Raw genomic sequence first — 20,713 nt, 5'->3', positions numbered from 1 at the left:
CACTATTGTATAATAATAATAATTGCACATCTAAAATAATGAAGAAATAATTATAAGTTAAATGTTTAAATCTGTCCTGTTACACTTTGCAGACCTTCATGTTGTCTGATCTTGCATATACTTAATACACTCAGTTTAGTCAGTTGTTTCTCTGACTCAGGATAGCGATATGCCATCAGTGTACGTGCCCATACCTCAACATGTCAGTGGTCAAGCAGAAATGGCAAAGTACTACTAAATTATTTGCCCATTGGATAAGAAAATAACAGCTTATGTGTAAAACTAGCAAAAGTACTTGCACTACCCTTTATGCAGATTTGCAGTGAAACATAAACTTTTGCAGACTCCATGACTGCTAAAGTTGTGTAAAGATGCTAATACAGCTGTATTAACTACCCACACGTGCTCAACCGTGGTTCTCCTGTTTGATACTGCTGATATCCTTTCTGAACTCTACCAAATAGCATCAGCACCAGACCACAAATCTTCACCTGCTCGTGAGTGTGTCAGCTTTCATCACTATCAGTAGTGTAATCGTGTAATTGGGGAGGTGTGCCACCTTCCATGAGGGGGAAAACAGACATGGTAGAGGAGAAGGAAAGCAGTGAGGGTCACGTTGAAAATTGTTGGCGATGGCTGGAAAATTTGTGAAATGGGATAACTAGTGATGTATTGTCTTAATGCTTGTCAGTGTAGATGGTTCATGATGGGGGAAAGGTTCTGTTCAATTATACGTGACAGGACCTGTCAGTTAGTCACTGAGCCAGAGTGCACACCAGAGAGCCCTGTGTCAGCAAGAGGAATACCTGGCACTTCAGTGTAGAGGACACAAGTCTCAGACAGCCCAGACTGAGACTGGGGAGTGAGAGGCGGCAGAAGCTGTTTGGAGTACCTCAGTGCCAGTGGGACAGACAGTTGAGCTGAGTGGCTTAGTTATGGTCCGGTGTGATTCGAATGCACAGTGATGTGTTCACAGGATATTAAGAGTTTTGGATGGAAATGAAAGAGCCAACATTAAAGGTGTAGCTTTAAGCAAAAAAGTTGGATTTGGTCTGGGAGGTGTGGAAAAAAAATCTAATTCACAGCAAATGTGACAGATAAGTGATGATGCAGTAAAGTATAAAGCAGGTAAGTGAAGGTCAGCAAACACTTTTATTTTTAGGCATATGTCGTGACTTAATCCGTAAGCAGCCTGCATTCCTGGGGCGAGTAAAATCATCAGCCGTTGTGCTTCTTATGAAAAGAATGTTTACACTTTTACCCTTTCATGGCAACATGTAGTACAGTAAGTGGCCAAGACAAATTGCTTAGGAAATGCCACATTAACATGTAGTAAGACTGAAGTAAGTAATCTCTAATTAGGTTGCCCTTTTAGAAAGATGAGTGTGTCTGTGATTCTGTGGGAAAAGACTAATTGTTTGAGTGGGCTGCCTGTGGTTTGAGGCTATGGCACAACTTGGCCCTGAATCTTTGTAACAGCAAATTGTGATGCACAAATGATACCCACAGGTATTATCACATTGATGTAGATGTTTCATGGACCAAACTTGAGTATTGCTTGTTCCTTTTCAGCATTTCTGGTCACTGATGAATATTCCACACATAGGTCAGCATTGTGTTTTGAATAGCAGCTATGACGGCATGTGGCCTTATAGATTAAGTTGTGTGTGTGTCTGTGTTTGTGTGTTATATTGCTGTACAGAAATATCACTGAAAAGCAAAATCTATGAATATTTTAATTCATTGATGGAGGTAAAGTGGGATGATGATTACAAAATAGATTCTGTTTCAGCGGGCTGTTGTGGTGGCTGTCAAACAGGCACTTGGTTTTGATATTTGTTCAATCCGCTGATTGGGTACTCCTGAAAGCACTCCGGTCTTCGAACACAACATAACAAGCTGAGGGTGGAACAGAACAATAATATAAAAACATTATAATAAATGAATCACACTGCTGCAAGACGAAAGATTCACCTTCAGTTTTAATTAGTCCAGCAGCCAATTTTAGAACAGATACAGTAGAAAAGGATGAACTTCTCCAATATGACTAATGGAGTGAATGACTCAAATTTGGGATATTTTCCCCCCACGGTTTTTAATATTTTTTTCATGGACTGTCATGACCTTTTTTCTGTAATCTAAAATGTCATATACAACAGTCAGAGAAAGAAAATGTTTTCTGATCTCAACCTAATTCAGACCATACAACAAATGAACTGGAGAGATTTTCATGGAACATTTAGGATTGAAGACATTGGGTCATACACAATGTGATTGTCTGTTGGTACTCTTGGTAGCGATCATTATTTTTCTGTTGAGTGTAGCTTGTTTTGACTTGACCATAGTACAAGGCTGTTTAAGTGGTATAAAATTGTACTCTGTGTCACATATGCAACTGAATCAAGAGGATTTCCTGAATGACAAAATAAGAAGGGGACGCGTTAGGGGGCTAACAAAATACAAAATCAATATCAACATTCAATTCAACTCTAAAAATCATCTGCTAATGAGTGAATGCAATAATATTAAATTGACATGTCTCCAGGTTACTGTTATTAGTTATCTACACATTTTCAGTTACCAGATCAGACACACATGCCTCCTCTTAAATAATGTCATGCATGGATCTGTTTTCTGGAGACAAAACCAAACTTGAAACAAAACAAAATCTAAACAAAACCCAACTGCACGGTTACAAAATGTTACTATACATATAGTACCTTCAACTCAAACTCTGCATTTATATACAATACAAAATTGCTTTTATCTCTCTTCGAGTCTAAAATTGCTGACCTGGAACAGGGCACAGAGAAGTAAAAATAAATAAAATGAATAAAACAAAGTGTAAAATGCACAACAAATACAACATTCATATTAAAAAAGAAAACATAAATTAATGTAGATGGCATTTATTAAAAGGAAAATGGAAACTGAACCTCAACTGAAGACAACAAACATACATTTAAGTTAAGCAACAATACCATTTTCTCACTACCCCCTTCATACATCTATGCTGTGGTGTCGTGGCAAAGCATGTCTTATTGTGGTCCATCTCTTGACTCTTTCTGAGTACTGCCATGGAAACATCAGTGGCTGAATGCACTATCCTGTTGTTATGGTGAGGTGTACAGTTTAACAACAGGCTTGGTCCACGTCTTTCCTCACCACTTATTCTGCTCTTTCCTTTTCTCCCTCCTTCCCTCTGTATTCTCAAGGCATTCAGGTGAGTTTCTCTTTAGTTCATTGAAAACACCCAGTATCCCCTATGCAATGTTCTTGATCGCATTCTCATTAAGCTTTTCCATGTAGTTCCTAAGATCCTTTGAGTCCCCAAGTTCAATGTCTGGACATACCCATTTTATCTCACTGGTCTGCACAAGTGCTAATGGGCTGAGCACAGGACATCCATTAGTGGACTTGACATTGGAAAAAGTGGTAAACTTCACCCTCTTTCTCTTTGTTGTGGGAGAGTTGAGTGACTCGTTCCTGTGATCCCTCCCGCTACATCCTCCTCCACCAGAATTGCCACGCTGGATGCCTCCATTTAACAGCTGACTGCCTTCCTCGAGGGCCCCGCCCAGCTCGTCCTGCTGCTGTTGCTGCAGACAAAGTCCTTCCTCCTGGCCAAGCCAAACCCAGTCATGGGCATGGGGCATTGTCTCTGGCGCTTCCAGTGAGAGCTGCTTGCTGCGGTACTTGTATGCATAAGAGATGCAGTTAATCAGAAAAACAAGGATGGCCAGGCAGAAGACTCCCAGCAGGGCGTACATACCGATCTCCAGATCTGTCAGTCCTCGTCGGGATGGCAACAAGTCGTCATCTGTGCTGCGGCTCCGTGGCAACTCTGCCTGACCTGGATACTCAGAGAATTCATTTGGGGTCCTTGCCCCACTGTCCGCTGATAGACGGCCACCGTTGGGCCTCCCTGGAACTTGGCCTCTTATAGTGGTGGCTCCACGGTTAATCAACCCAGTTTCCATGTCGGAGATCGATCCGCCATAATACGGAGGGTCGGGTCGTGTTCGCCGGTCTCCGGGTTTTCGATACTGCTCCTCCGACTGACCAAACCTCACATTTATGTTCACCATGCCAGTGGCTAGAATAGTACGCCGCTTGCCCTTCTGGCACACTTCTGATTGGCCCATTTCAACACGGACAAGTAAACCCTGACCTTCACCCTTTGCAACAATCATGGGCCACTTCCATGCTGAGCTTTGCTGCACGGCCACAACCTGTTCATCCAAAGAAGTGGCTGCCAGGGTGAAATGGGCAGGGTTGTAGTTGTCCAGAGGAGTCATGGATCCATCACTGAACTGGAGCCAAGCACTGATGAGGGACTCCTAAGAAAATAAACACAAACAGACAAAGAGAATTTGGCACCACAGCAGTAACCCAGTGTGAAATTTGCACAGAAAACCACTCCAACAACAATAATGTGCATATTCCCAACAAGTGCAAAGAGGGGAATATAACATAAAAATGGAATGGAAAACATAAAACAAAGTCACATGGAGGAAGCAAAAGTTAGTCTTAATTACAGTAGGAAGGTTCATTGAAACGACTGGATAGAATGGGTATGAGACTATTCTCCTGGAAGTATATTTTCCCTCGGGGGAGAGACTGTAGCCCTGCTTCATTTGAAATTATAATTATACGAATAACAGAGCTGTTCAGTGGTTAGAGATGGAAATCAAAGAGATAGCGTCACTATATCAACTGTGAATTAATTTAAAAAGAAAAATTACAATGAATATCATAGACTTGGTAATAAATTAGATACAACCCTGAACTTGCAAGTTAAACGCAATTTGCAGAACTAATACAGTCCCTATTTGACTCTCTTCCTCCCACGGTAGGTTAAAAAGTCAATATTGTAAAATGCTACATTATATGTGGTTGCCAATATCAAATATAGATTTCTTGAGTCGTACCTGTTTGAGTGATTCAATGACTTCCTGCGTTGTTGCAGTGGCGACGATGGCCCTGTTGCTCCCGGGACTGAGTTGTAGAGACAACGAGAGCCCCGATACCAACTGCACCCCCAGCTCTGTCACACTCACTTTATCATCAAGCACCTTGATGCTCCGCTCAGCCAAAACCAATGATGTCAGAGGGGACAGCACCTGAAACACACAAGTACAACGCTCATTGTATAAGATCTGCAATGACATGCAGCTGTGGGGATAGGAAGGATAAGTAGCCAGCTGTTGTTATAGATTTGACATTGGTGGTTAGATAACTGATCAGGATAAACTGGATTATGCATTGGAAAGAAGTTCACCATAGAGATAATGTGAATATTTTCGATTTCAAGCATGTTGACTCAGGTTAGTGGCCTAAAAACTGAGCTTCTATAGACTTTAGTGCTGACATCAGTTGAATCAAAAACTACATAGCTAAATGAAGTTTACCTTATGTATGGTAAGGCCCTTTTGAGTGCTACAATTCTTATACCACTGTGTTACAGGGTTACAAAGTCTTTGGTCCATACTCTGTGTTCAGTACATCTGTATTTCTGTTCATCTCAACCTTACAAATACAGACCAATGGAGCATTACTACCAACAGTGGGTGCAATGTTGAGATTAGAAGCAAATAACAGAGAGAAGTTCTACAAGAGCGGCCGTGTGACACTTTGAGGCGTGTAACGGCCTCACATACCTCCAGTCTCTTGAACTCTGCTTGAACTGAACTTTGTGTCTTTGTCATCGTGGTCTTCATTGATTTTATTCTTGTTTTCCTAGTATTTAAATTCTGATTCTTGATAAAGAGTTGAACTTTACAATGATTATATTCTCTCTCTCCCCTTCCCAAAAAAAGGAGTGGAGGTTTGACGAGTTTAGGTCACATAGCTTGGATAGGAAACCAGAGATGAGCTGCGTCATACAAGAAAACATGTCACACCAAAATATACTGTTTATCACATATACAAAGCTGTACAATGAAATATCTGTTTTGGACATATTTTATAATATCCCTAGGGCAGTTTGAGACCATTTAGGGGATGTAAAAGACATTGTACTTATAAAAGCAAAAGAAAAGTAGTTGACAAGTCAAAAAAAGTGGCACATGTAAATTGATTTATGCAATCTGTATATTCATCCTTGCATTCAATTTCTATACAGTCTCATTCAGTTTGGGGTCATGTAGCATTTGATTCGATCTCAGTTTACAATACGCAATGGCAAAGTACACTCTGGACAGGTATTACGTGTATCACAGTATTGTGTCTGAGCCTCATAATGTTACACATTTCTTTTTGTGGAGGGAGGGGGGAGTATTTTCAGATTAAAAAAAAAATAATAATTTGGGGGGGGAGGATTTTCAAACTCTGTGATAACTGTGGTTAAATTATAGAATATGTCATGTTCAGGATAGACATTGTTTTAAAATGGTAACATATGTCATTTACAGTTATATACTCCAGCAACAGATGTATGTCATAATGTTAAACAATTGCTGTGCACTCCATTGTTTAAGGTCAGTGGAATGTATGCAAATAGAGCAACAAACCTGCATTCATCTCTTTACTTCTTATGATACATGTAAATGATGGTACCTATTATGCGAAACGTGAAAAACGCATAAAAAAAAATGTGATTATACAAACGAGCACGTCCATAAAAATGCTCCTAAAACATATGATCTCCACCCAAGCAACATATTATGGCTGCCTTGGAGTTGCCAGAGGTGTGGGCATGTAAATAGTTGTGATACTGTTGTGAGACGAGAATCTCTTCCATCCACTCCAATTATGGCTGCAGTCTCTCCTCCAGCTGCCCCCACATGGCCACATTTACCAGCCATAATGAACTGTCAGCATCGATCACTGCCTTATTTGTATAGGCACATTTCCATGTTTTCTTCCCTCTGGTTCAGCTTTTTGCAATATTTATTTATTTTTTTTTGGGGGGGGGGGGGGGGGGGGTTGCCTGTCAACCTAAAACCTTGCATTGTTAAACAGATTTATGTGGTCACTAAACCGCATAGCTGTTTTTTTTTTGGACTCAGTTACAGGGTGAGAGGAGAGGCTAAAAAGGCAGAGTAGGAGTGATCATGAAGACTTTTACACTGATAATGAAGCATGGACATTATTTTATTTTCTTGAATACAGTAAGAAATTGAAAGCAATATAAGAAAGGACACAGAATTCACAACCAGTGGCTTGTTTCATTATGCATGAGTCCTGCAATCTCAGTGGAAAGAAGGAATTGTAAAGCCAACATCTCGCTTTCTGTGCTTTTACCTCGAGATGTTTCGATCAATATTCCCTTTAATGCTTTATATTCATCACATGGGCAAGTCACTAGCATCCCCATTGCATTAAAATTGAATTCGAATGATACTTCGGGTTAAACTTGTGCTACTGAAATATAAATAAGTGTGTAAAGTTTGAAAAATCGTGCATCGACCACTCTTTGCAGAGGGAGCCTATCCTCTAGCCATGAAAGAAATGACCTGCATCTTTCTCCTCTAAGATGCAATCTATAAACCTCCTACAGAGCTCTCCACGAGATGTCAGGAGCATTTTTTGTATCCCTCAAAGAGATCACCACTCCTTTCAGCCCAGCCTGAGCTAGATTCTAACAAATGTCCAGGCTTTCTACTGCTCTCATCTTCAGATGTCAGGCCTACTTTTCCCAGATTCTCCCGGTGGTGGTAGGAGCAGTCAGATCCCCTTCCCTCCCCTTCATCAGAGTCCTTTTGTCCAATTCTCGCCTCTCCTCTCCACCCCGACCCATTAGAGAGTCTGCAGATCCTGCTTTAGGCTCATGTCCATAATCGAGCCATTCTCCCACCGCTCTTCCAAACACGTTAAGCTCCTTCCACATAGGTCTTCCAGAGTTTACAATTTTTTTTTTTCCTTTCAGCCCCAGGGAGCAATTAAAGACCCCTTCCAGGCCTATTCCTCCCCTTCAAAAGCTGTCAGAGTCTTGTCTTTTATGATTTCTGTACAGACTTCCAGCCGTGCTGGCTACAGGAAACCCCACAAAATCCCATTTGCACTCTGATTTTTTGTTGATGCTACCGACAATAACACATGAGACCCATTGTTTCCCACACCATGTGTCTCTAACACGTGGATCAGCACATCTTCAAAGGTTAAGCTCAAAATGGGCTCTGCATTTACGCAGTATATCGACGACGTGTCGGAGAGAGAGTGCTCATAATAGATAGATTACTTTCTCTTGCCACGCCATGAAACTTGCAGCACAGTATATTAATGATAACATTACCAATTCGGTTGCCACTATAGAAGCCTCCAACGCACGAGTGGCCTTTTGAAATTCTTGGCTTCAGTTTAAATGTCAAATTGAATTCTACAATTCTTGTACATAATAACAGAAGAAAATAAACCTCCTGGTTTGTTTATTTAAAAATGGAAACTGAGATACGTAATGGCACTTCTTAAAAATGCAAAATACTTTTGCAAAATTTCATACATGTTGTATAAGGTTCTAGTATTTATGATGGCTTTCTACTCAATTGTAAAATGTAACGTTATAATTTGTTATTTATACTTTTTATCAGTATATTCCTTTCATAATCAAGGAGAAATGTGGATACAAAAAATGTAAACAAACATTTTCCCTTTTTTTGCCAAATGTCAGACAAAGGTTTCTCCCAAGTACTCAGGTTTCCTCACAAGGTTCAAAAACATGCGAACAAGGTTATTTGGTCTCTCTAAATCGGCTGTAGGTATAAATGTGAGTGTGTGTGGTTTTGTCTGTTTTCTGTGATGGACTGGAGACCTGTCCAGTTTGTACTCTTTCTTTGGTTAATATTAGCTGAAATCTGTCCACTTCGAGGTTCCAGGGCACTAAGCAGTACAGGAGGTTGTGTTACAGTGCCTTTTAAATTCTTAGTTGAGTTGCGTCAAAAAAAGAGACCCGATCAACAGTATTGTTCCTGTGTCTCTCATCAATAATAAATGCAAACAGATAAATAAAGGTCCCCAGACTTTGCGATATTATAATGGGTTTAAAAATAAAACAACAACAACAACAAGAACTAAATAAAACAAAAACTCTATTACCCATAGTGGCTCATTGAGCTGATTTTGTGCTTTGCTTTGCGTGCCCATTCCACTAAGTGTTTACACGATTTCCCTGTATTAAGCCCAAAAGCTTTGTCCGGAGTTAAGAGCATGTCTTCGTTCAAAATGATTTAACCTTTTCACAAACCATATGAGCAGCAGACTAAAAACTACACAGCTAACACAGTACACACTTTCGTGTTTGACTCCAATTTGTCAAATAGCAGCAGTTGAAACCTTAACGATCATACGGTATTGTGTAAACTGAGGGTGTTAATAATTGATATATTGAATTGGTGGGGGTGTGTCTGTGTAAAACCTATTAAAACGCACATTTCAGAAACTGCATTTACTGTAAGTTAAATGGAGATATATTCAAAATATAATAAACTATCTGCAAAACCATTAATGTAATAGTTGCAACAGTTGTAGGTTTTAAATAAAGACGAACATATTTCGCTGAAAAACATCGAACTAATTCAATCAAAATATAATTTATATAACACCAATAACCTCATCTCAACGCAATCTTACAGAGAAAACTACACCAAATTACTGTGAAAAAGGATATGCTGTGAGGAGGATTTTGGGGGTCTAATGGCTGGGACACACTGTGGTTTCAGGTTTGTGATTTGAGGGCTTATTTTTCTCAAATAAAGTGGAGCTCCGTGATCTATAGAAAGCAAAAAAGTAATTTTTATCTTTTTTTTTTCTTTTTTTTTTAACAAGCCCTTTGTTACTGCTGTGATCACACTTTTCAATGTCAAAAACTTATAAGCATTTGTTTTGGAGTTGGATCAACAATTCATCTCAATTACCTGGATGTTACAGTCAACCTCCAGTTGTCAATAAGTCTCCACATAGTTATGTTTAAGATGAAAGAAGTGATGCAGTGAGTGAACAAATACGAGAGTTTTATGCTTGGCATACCCACTCTATAAAACTGCTGGTACGCAGACAATTTAAGGAAAATACCTCATGACAATCAAGTTCAGTTTTAGAGAGTAAAGTATATTCAGCAACGTCAGTCTTTATTATAGAGATGTAATTATGAAAACAGAGCTGCTTTTTTTTAAACGAGGCCGATTCGTTACGAGAAAGTGCAGTAAGTCACATTCGACAGTGTTTTAACATCAATATGACTTCACCTTGACAACAGCTGCTAATCACTTACACTGGAGAGCTGCTGAGAAGCCTGACATGAGGCAGCTGTAGACGCTGTTTTATTACAGCGACGGCGCACACTGTTTTCAAACATCAGCCCTGACAGAGACTCGCTGCCTCCTCCACAAACACATCAGTCAACTTTAACAGTACTGCAGAGACTACAGCATCTAAGCCCGTGTCAACTTAGACTCTACTTCTGTACTTTAATCTTTTTCTCTGAGTTAAATGTACAACTACCAATTTGACAAACCAAATTATCGGTGTCGTTAAAAAAGTTATGTCATTTCCTGCTTTGGCCGATTTTCTGTAAATTGCTATATATATATATATGAGAAGCTCCTGCCAGTTTTATAACTGCATTTAATTTTTTATTTTTCTTGGTGAAGGTGGCATGGTGCAGAAGTGGATTGCACTGTCAACTCACAACCAAGCGGTTCGTGTTTTAGTCTAGTTGGAGTCCTTATTGTGTTTGTTCCAGTTGCTTTACGTTGAAGTTATTGTATCAAAAGAAATTTATAAAACAGACTTTATTGTGACTGTAATGGGGATAGAAAAGAAGTAGAAAGTTTTCTTTCATGCAAAAATGTAACATGAATTGAAAAGCAGAAACTTAATTTGTGCAGGTTAAATGCAGGGTCTTCACAGTCTATGGATCATAACAGTTGTTAACATTGATATTTTATGTAACAAACAAAAAAAAACATATTTTTTAAGGTATATTCTAGTTGGTTGTGTTTTCTGAGAATTGTGCTCGCAGTACAGCAACACCTTTAATTCCACACAGCCAAAAATGAAGTGCATTAGAACTGTATCACAGACTTCAAGGCTTAATATCAGGTGTTCAAACTGAAACTTTGTGGTGTTTCACTGCTTTGCGTGTATGGTTGCTGTTTGATATGTGATCCATATAGACCACTTGGAACTATAATGCTTGCATAAGGCAGGAAAATACAAACGCAAGTGGCTGCAGACAATTTCAATCTCTCCTTGATCTGCCATTCCAAACATATCAAATGATAAAATATGTAATCCAATGCACTCTTGCATTCCTTTCTGTCACCTATCTCTTATCAAACTTTTATCCTAACCAGTATAGAAACCGTAGTGTTTCACATACACATGCATGATCAATGTAGCAGAGCACATAAACTCACAAATTCATATAGAACAAGAAATTATGAACCCATTCATCTCGCTCACCGACGTGTTGCCCTGCGTTGTGCTATATTGTAAATGCCAGATTGATTCTGATTTATAGTAGGAGGAGGCACTCATGCCAACCTGTTCGAAGCTCTGATTGTGTTAGTGGATAAATTGTATTCGAGAACTTCTCTGTGTGTGGGCCAGGTATTTTTACCAAAGCAGTGGGGACTGAGATCTGTTAATGTAGTCGTTCAAGGGGATTGTTTTTAGATTTGGTGGTTAAAAGCAACTCATTAAATTAATCCACTTTTAAGTGGAAGCTATGATTGTAATTTACTGAGCGAAATCTGCTTGCGTTTTTTTCTATACTGGTGAGGATGTTGACATACGTAGCGCTATGGGAACAAAAATTCAGGTCCACTATAGAAATGCACGACAAAGGTTAATTGTATTTAAGGGTTAGGTGTAGGGATGAGTTAGGGTTGGACTGAGTCGAGTTTGGGATAAAAAAACCAAATGGATGGCCCCACAAGTAATCCTATATGAATGTGTATGGCTGTGTGTACCTGCCTGATGGAGAGACTTGGTAAATGAGTGGGAGACTCAGACTGTACAGGTGCAAGCTTTTATTAGATGTGCCACAATATTGTGTTTCTCTGTGAGCCCATGATAGGCTTACGTGTTTGTGCTGTGATCACTGTCGCAGTGTATTTTTCTTTTTTTACTTCCCTTTCCTCTGCCAAACCTGTTCCATTTTACTCCACATTCTCCTGTAGCCTCCCACCACATTTTCTCACTTTAATTATAGTTATACTGTCGTAATGAGCAAACTGCGTATCTAAATCTATAATTATTTTTCTGGCTATGTATAGGCCCGAAATGTGAGGAAATACCTGGAAAACTTTGAGTTGGTCATATTATTGCCTCATCAAGCTATTTATTTTGTGTGTTCGGAGTATTGTGCCTTTTTATGAACGCAGCTGATATGCAACACTGGCTGATGAAGCCCTATACATTTCTTTTTCATGCCTGGAAATGTCAGTGCATAGAACATCTTCAGAAGGAGATTTGGTCTTTTTTAGTAAAAGTTTTATCAAAGGCGTGTTTAAGATTTGCTATCAGTAGGTTAAAGGTTGAGGTAAAGGTGAACCCACAAAATCTTTCTGAGCTTAATCAAATTTGTGGCTTACGTTCACCTTTGCTCAACGACAAATATCAGACATTTGTGCTCAAAGAAGCTTCGAGGTGTGTCCCATTTTAATGCATCCAATAACTTCAAGACACTCACTGCATTTTCCTGGTATTACAATTGTTTGAAAGTCCTCAGTAACTATAAATAGTATACGCTCACCTACCAGTTCCAGTTAGATAATAAGCACTATAGCCTCACAACAAAAAGGTTAAATGCTGAGTAAAGTGTGGATGTTCTCCAATTATTTCAGCTCCTATCGTCAATCAAATGACGGGCCTGTTCAATTGATTGGTAACTCTAAATGAGCTGAATGTGTTGTGAATGATTGTGGTTTTGTGTTGGCTGTGTGACAGGCTGGTGACCTGTTCCGGGTATCACCTGCCGTAGTGTCAGCTGGGATAAAGGTAAAAAGAAGATGCATGATGGCTAAATATTTTCCGTTATCCTTTGGCATGACTTTACTATAATGGGATGTTTCGTCCACCTCAATAACATGCATGGCTTTCATGCTGTCCATCTATTGCCTTTGATTAACCTTGTTAATTAAGAGGTTAACTGACATGACAACTGCTTCCAGTAATGCCCATAAAATGAATGTGTCCATCACGACACTGTTTGAAGTACACCCCACACCCCTAAACGTAGACACATGCACAGCAAACTTTACCTGTAGCTTGGTCGCTCCAGCACTTTGCCCGATCAGCACTTGGCCCTCCAGCAGCTGAGCGATCTTCGGGTCATTCACCCTCAGGGAGTCCTTCACCAGTTGTGTCACGTCCACCTGCCAGTCGGTACCGAGCAGGAAGTTTGGCTGGCTGAGCCCGTCGTCCTCCATGGCTCCTCTCATTTCCCCCACATCTGCCATGAAGTGCGTGAGGATGCGCAGGGTGGTGCTTTGGTACTGGGGCACACAAGCGTTCTCAGTCCTCTCCTCGGCTGCATTTACACCATTCTTGTCATCGGTGACCCTCTCGTACCTAACAGTAAAGGGAAAGAGGTTCAACCATGGGAATAAAGCACGGTTCAATTACCTAAAAGAGTGCCAAGTGGATACTTCAGGTTGCTTTGAAGTACAAAGTGCTGCGTGTCACCATAAATGCCCAAAAGTCGAATGCCTGTGATGTGTTTACTGCAGTCGAATCCTACATACAGTCTATTCTGCTGAAGGTTCGCTTGACTTTCCAAAAGCCACAGCCTCCCAGTGTTTTCAAAAAATCCATTATAAACCGCTTGCAGAGACGAACTGCTGCCTGGCTTGCTTTCTCATTTCCCTTAAAAGGGCAACTGATATTTTTGCAGTACGTCTGCCATTTATTTTGCTCATGGCAAATACTTTGCGGATATAGCCATCATAGAAGATATGTTTTGTAACAAATGAATGTTTGTGAGCCCAGCACTGGGTTTTCACAAAGCATTTGGTTGAATATTTTGCTGCTATTTAAATTTACAGGACCCTTTATCTCTATAATACCCGCATAACACTGGATTAAAAGGAGGAGGAAAGGAACGGGGGGTGAAACTACCTTTCAGTGTGAATAATATCTAAATACCTTGAGATTGCCCATTATTCACACTAAAGGGTAATTGTGCTTTGCCAGAAGAAGAAATACAAATGAAAAGAGAACCAACATAAATTACATCACATTATTGGATTAAAAGTCTTTTTTTTTCATTGCAGGATATGCTCAAGTAGGACAGAATCACAAAGATTTTCATTGCCAGGTATGTTCAACATTTCAGGTGTCACATGTGGCCACATAACCTTTCCATTTGTACATACTCACGAATACCCCTAATAAAGATACTGACAATATAATAGACACACAATAACAAACATTATTTGAATAAACAGCAATACACATTTTGGATTACTGTAAGCGTTGTTTTCATTAAATCAAAGCAAAAATGATCAGTTATGCGTACAAAATGACATTACTATTACGCCAAGGTTTTTTCCCGAGTACTGCACGAGGTGTGTGATACTTAAGATTTAAGCAGAACAAATGCAGCAATTTGAAAGTATTCTTCTACGGTCCATTAAAAAAATAATAATAATCAGAAATGGTACAAAAAACACTTCGAGTCTTATAACTTAATGAGGAAATTTCAAGTGCAAAAAAAAAAGAAGATAACAGAAAACCGACTAGCAGCTGAAAGCTGGGTTGCCAGATCTGAGGGACAAAAGCAGCCAAACACCCAGAGTTCACAACCTGCACAAGTGCACATCCAAAATGGTGTCCACACTTTGCAGTGATTGTGATAGTAATATACTTCTATTATACTTCACAAAGTCCCTAATAATAGAATTCACAAAATAATGTGACAAATCAACAATTCCTTGTTGAGTCCTTCATATTTACAGACTTTCACAAATTCAATCCAAAATACTGTAAGTGTGTCCAACTTAAGCTCAAACTGTTAGGAAAAACAAATAACCATCTAAAACACTACCAAGTAGTAGTTTAATAAAATTGTTTGAAATGAGACACTAATGGCATGTTGGTTATGAACTACGTTACAAACATTTTAAACGGTTCCATTGCGACAAAAAGTGTCAATGATGTGACATTTTCCAAAACGGTGCTTTTCTCAATTGGTGCAGACATTAGTTGTTACTCATATCGACTGCTGGGTTTTTATAAACTCATATCCACCCATGATAGACCTGCATAATTTCCTCTGAATGTTAACAAGTGAGCTAACATTCACAGCATGTTTACAACCTTAAGTTGGCGGTTACTGAGAGGCAGGACCATTATTTTTCTGATTGTTATGAGAACAATTCCATTGTCTAAATTTTGAAAATGCTCTGTGCAATCGACTCTCGCATATAGCGGTAATGGGAACGCTCATGCCAGGCATGCAGTGGAAAGGTTTGCCATGGAAGACCCCATTGTCTGGGAGTTTCAGTTTTACTTTACTCTATTTCATTGTGTCTTTGGTGCCGTACTATTGCTGTTAGGTGTACGCACGACTATTATCCTTCTGCTCTTTATCTCACATCACTCTCTTTCACTGGGTGTAGGTTGGTTTTGTTGCCCTGTGAAGAACTATTGTCATTTTGTTAGCTCACACTGCCTGTCTCTCACTCTATATTTCCCACATCAATTTCTCTCTCCAGTCTTCACTGTAATCAATTTCTCTACTTTCTTTCTTCGCTTTCCTTTTCACCTTCCATTATATTTCCTTACTCTTTCAAACTGTCTGCCGCTGTCTACTGGTCAGGTGGCTGGGGGGAGTGACAGTGACAGTTTCCATTAGGTTTAATGAGGCATGGCCGGTCAGGCAGAAAAACGGGCTGACAGGTTAACATGATGTGGCCCAGTGGCTTGGCTTAGTCCCTAACCTGCCCCCCCGCCCCCCATTCCACATCAGTGAAGGGACGGCGATCTAAACCAAGGTGACATTTGTGGCTGGCAACAGAAACATGAGGTCAGGGCAAGTTTGGAGCCATGAATGACAGGTCAGCCGTGGTGCTGGACTTTAATGAGGTTGCCTTGTGTTCTTAGGTGAAGGCGAATGAATGCATTCAGAGAACACTTACATTGACAAAACAGTGTGGAGAAAATGTTTTCCATCCAGATTTCCCAATGTTTTTTCCTTTTCTTTTACTCCTTTATGTCTTTGCTCCACCTTAAACCCATTATCACTCAAACAGTGAGGCACTTGAAAGACATGACTGATGTGATCAGGCATGGATAGCAGGGGGTATTTGTGTTAGAGTGCCACCCAGTGGGTTGTGGCCTAATTGAAAGTGACAATGCATAGATTTTGTGGCAGATTGCACTTTGAAAAACATTTAACTTCAACCGACCCTATATCGTACTCACAGTTAGTATAGCACATTTCAAACAATGTAGTCTTCTGATGTAGATAAGACTGTATATTTACAATTGTATTAACGCATTGGTCAACACTGAAGGACTTCTGTGCGCACCCACGTGGCCAGGTTGAGTTCAGTCTGCTGGACATCTGACACACATTCAGAAGGCTGATTTGTGACTTTCTTTAGAGGGAAAATAGTATTGTTGTATATACTAGTGGAGAAGTGGAAAAAGTGATATTTAGCGTGAATCATTGAGACAGAAAATTATCAGTTCTGTTGTATTTTTATTATTCACAATAAAAAATAAAGCTACAATGTAACATTTTTGAAAACATGGAAAAACTACAACTTCAAATGGGGCTAAAAGCCACTGAGGGTGCCAGGAATTTTCATGTGTGAGAAAAATGAGGACTTTTGACTCCTTTAAAACTGTTTTGAGCGAAGTAATGATAAAATGTGATCTTAGCGTGTGTATATTTAGCTGCGGCAGAAACAAATGCTTCACTGCCCCTTTGAAAGCGTAAAAGGGCTGTTCAGAGTGTAGACCACCTACATTTTGAAGTGCATTATGGCAAAAATTTGGACTACGAGTTTTAGTGGGTTTCTTTTTGTTTGGTTTTTGTATTTGGCAGTTCTATCCTGATTTTTGCTTTAAGTTGATTTGCATTTTGCATTTATTTCTCAATTCTCCAGTGCCTTTTTCTTAGCTTTCTCCTTTGCACACTGATCTTACTTTCAGTAACCATTCCATACATTACAGTAATGAAAAAGTGCATTAAGAATGTAGTGGAAAAAAACACAAAACAAAACACTGATATAAGATTTTTCTTCTGATGAATGCTTGAATCCTTTAAGGTGATGTTTAAGTTGTTTGTTTATAGGGTTTAGATGATAAGATCAATATAACCTGGAGTAATCGGCTTTTTGTGATTTGTTGCTAGTTTACCTGGACTCTTTATCCGTCCTGTTCAGTCTTACAAGTTTGCAATTCAAGATGATGTATTGAGTCAATCAAAGAAGTGGGTGGATCAATAGTAAACGTTAAAGGCATGCATCGCCTATGTGAAAAGGTTTACACAATTAACTCACAGGCCCATGATGGGCACTAAATTGATGTACATTTTACTTTTGTCCCTTTACACTCAGTAACCAATACAATTGAATTAAACATTCACAATATGGTGATTAATACACTTGTAACGAAACTGCAATTGAGCAATTATTAGTATTAACGTTTATTTCGTCCCTCCAAAACAATGAAATACTGTAAAAATTTCATTGAATACTTGATAAAAAAAATAAATGATTATTCAGGATCAATCCAGTTGTGTTTTTGAAACCTACTGTTTTGAACGCAGTCACCTAGAATGTTGATGTTACACTGATGTTTGTATCGACTTTATATCAAAAAATGCAATGGACACAAGGTGGAGAAAATGAAGGTTAATGGCCCATTCTCCGTATGCAGCATGGTGGTATTACAACATGGGGGCACAACAGACAACCGCAACCTGAATGGAGTCCAACATGTTTCCATTTACAGTAAACTGAAGCTCCATTTGTGACGCAACGCACTCACTCATTATTCATTTGAATAGATTACCAACAAAAAAGAGGGCATACATGTCGTCTGCTGCTTCATATGATTGCAGTTTTCGCTCCACGGTGTAAATTGTTTTAGTGTGATATCCTGGCTCTCGCAAATGAGATAAACACTGTAATACACGGAGTAATTTAATCCCTTTATACTTCACAATGCGTTTTGTGTTCGGCCCAGCTACTGTCTGTATGATCACAGTAAATAACCATAATAGCCGTTATCAAATCCAAATTAGTCGGCGTGCTTCACTGGTGATGATTTTTTTTAAAAAATAGTTTATTTATTTATGTGGGAGGAATACTGTTCATATTTTTATCATTGTTGTGCCACATCTTTGTGCACTGTGTCACTATTCAGATGCAGGAGTTTTACCCAGGTTCTCTTGTGTAAAAAAAACAAAACAACAAAAAACCTTTGCTCCTTTCTTATTCAGTAAAAGTACTTTTTTGGGAAACCAGTGCAATGAATAATTAGACACTTATTATTCAGTGGTGCCTGTATTGAATTTATATGGCTCCACCACCACCAGCGAGGCAGTTTCTTTGAGCCTGTCCTCTTTTTACCTTTTGGTGGATGTGAAACTGCCAAGCAACTCAGGTTAATGATCTAGATCTGGGTTTTTTTTTCCTCAGAAACGTTTCGAATCTGCCTCTAACAAAGGTTGCGGTGCTTGTCTCTGGTCCCTGAGTGACTGCTGTGTTGCACAGTAGAGAATCACTGGTGGACACGCCAACACACAAAAACATTCAATTTAAGGTTTGGAACGACTGATCTAGTAAATACTTTATTTAAACTTTAGAGTATGTCTTTTTTTTTTTCCAAGTGCTAGCTCATATGGGTACATCTGTTTCTGGCCCAGCAAGATCACTTGTACAAATATACAAGAAGCAATTATTAACTTTGCTGTGCTTGAAAACCAGTGATTCAATAATAGATTTTTTAACATATGGGTCAAATCAATAGTCTTACCTCCTGTTTGAATTAATAGGGACCCTCCATCCCTTTATCTGGCTGAGCTCGGGGTCAGCGATGTCAATGACCAGGGGCAGACGGGGCATCCAGACGCTCATCTCCAGCTGGGCACTCAGAAAACTGTAAGTGAAGTTAAGTGACACCCGGCTTTTCCCCCTCGTCTCCTTTCCATTGACGTACACGTAGTCGCAGCGCTCTGACATCTGAGGAAAAGGGACATGGAGAGGATGAAGTAAGATGCAGGCCAAAAACAGTGAAGGAAAGAAGGAAACAAATTCATTTTGACTGGTGTATTTAGAAAATGTAATCTTGAGATCGGGCTACACAGTGGTGTGGTTGTTAGCAGTGAAAACCGAAGCTCGATTCCAGACTCAAAGCCTCTCTGTGTTGAATTTGCATGTTTGGCCTTTTGTATACCGCAAACAGAGATGTGTGCTACGATAATTGACTTTGAATTGCCAATATGTGCAACTAAAATACTGTTAACCAGATAACAGCTGTGTATCTCTCCGACTCCTCTCATGAAGTTCAGTTAACGTTTACTGTGTGCTGCTAATGCATCCCAGGTATTGTGGCCACAATCTAATGTTAATGGTACCTGGATGTTTTTCATGTGACTGTCAATTGCAATGGTAATGATCAATGGCTTGGATAGATGGAACACACGTTTACAAATATTCATCTGCAATAAGAACAACCAATGACCTTCCTGATACCTCAGTAATTGTATTTGAGTTAAAACAGCCTGTAAAAGTGGCATTAAGAAAAAGCATTGCTGTACATTGCAATGTTCCTAACACTGTCAATCACTAAATCTGCTATACAAGATAGATGGATGGAAGTCTTCAATTTTCTATAGAGAAGACATACATCTATTACTGCAATATTTCATGGAAGTAATGATGAAATCTTCTCATTTGGGATGCTGTGAGAAATATTATCTATGTGTAGTCCACTTCCTCTGAAAACATTTGGCAATGATTCAGTGAAATCTCAAGTGTCTGGTCTGCTTAATTTCTTTCCCTGTGTGTGCGTGTAAGAGAGAGAGTGTGTGTTTGTGTGTGTGGATCCATTTTCAACGCTTGAATATGCAGTGTATTACATGTGCAAGTATTGTGACTTTGGTCCAACTAAACAGATGGAGCGCTGAAGAGACACAAACCTGTTTCATCCGACCCCCCCAAAAAAAAAAAAAAAAAAACCCAGAACAGCCGCTCAGACCACATTTTGATTGGCTGGAGAAAGTACAACAGTTACAATCAGTCACTAAAGTTTCTCAGATGCATCTCCAGCATAGAGAAATGATATAGCCGGGACTTCAGACGTCGCTGTCATTATCTACAAAGCACCAGAATCCACTCGTTTCTCTCAAGAGAACCAAATCTATTTAACAATCTGTCATTGAATTTTGTTTGTAATCACTCGCATTTCGGTTCATTTTAATTCCAAATACCATCATAAGCTTGATTGGCACAACTGGTAATTTCAGCACATGTCCTCAGTACTGACAATTGCGTCTTTATAACAAACCAGTCACAAGAAGACTGTCATCTGTCTCCACTTCTTTGCATATAACTTGGCAGCTTTACTCTCAAATGATGTCAGACCAGCCCCTCTCTCCGAGGAACAAAACTGACAGCTTGGTGTCTGTCAGTTCTCTCCTCCTCCTCCTCCCTTTCATTTCCTCTTTTCTTTTTCCTCTCCCACTCCTTCACTCCCAGTCTACTCCAGTATTACCGTACCTCCTACATACTCCACGTCTCTGGGACGGGAGCAG

The 20,713-nt window shown here is 39.5% G+C and overlaps 1 protein-coding gene across 1 annotated transcript in view; it reads right to left on the bottom strand.

Moving 5' to 3' along the window:
* Positions 1-1,964: 1,964 nt before the first annotated feature.
* The window catches only part of LOC308118268 (transmembrane protein 132C), a gene marked incomplete at its 5' end in the record, with an annotated part of 133,302 nt that continues 114,553 nt past the window's right edge, over positions 1,965-20,713 (bottom strand). Inside the window, 4 exons of the mRNA XM_080477618.1 lie at positions 1,965-4,340; positions 4,932-5,123; positions 13,206-13,515; positions 18,934-19,139. Coding sequence (XP_080333744.1) covers positions 3,264-4,340; positions 4,932-5,123; positions 13,206-13,515; positions 18,934-19,139 — 1,785 coding nt within the window. The 3' untranslated portion in view covers positions 1,965-3,263. The remainder of the gene's footprint in view (positions 4,341-4,931; positions 5,124-13,205; positions 13,516-18,933; positions 19,140-20,713) is intronic.

This window comes from Lipophrys pholis (genome assembly GCF_963383615.2).
Source record: "Lipophrys pholis genome assembly, chromosome: 12".
Lineage (NCBI taxonomy): Eukaryota > Metazoa > Chordata > Actinopteri > Blenniiformes > Blenniidae > Lipophrys > Lipophrys pholis.
Note: the sequence above shows the minus strand (reverse complement) of the source record. Positions and strands in the feature narration are given on the sequence as shown.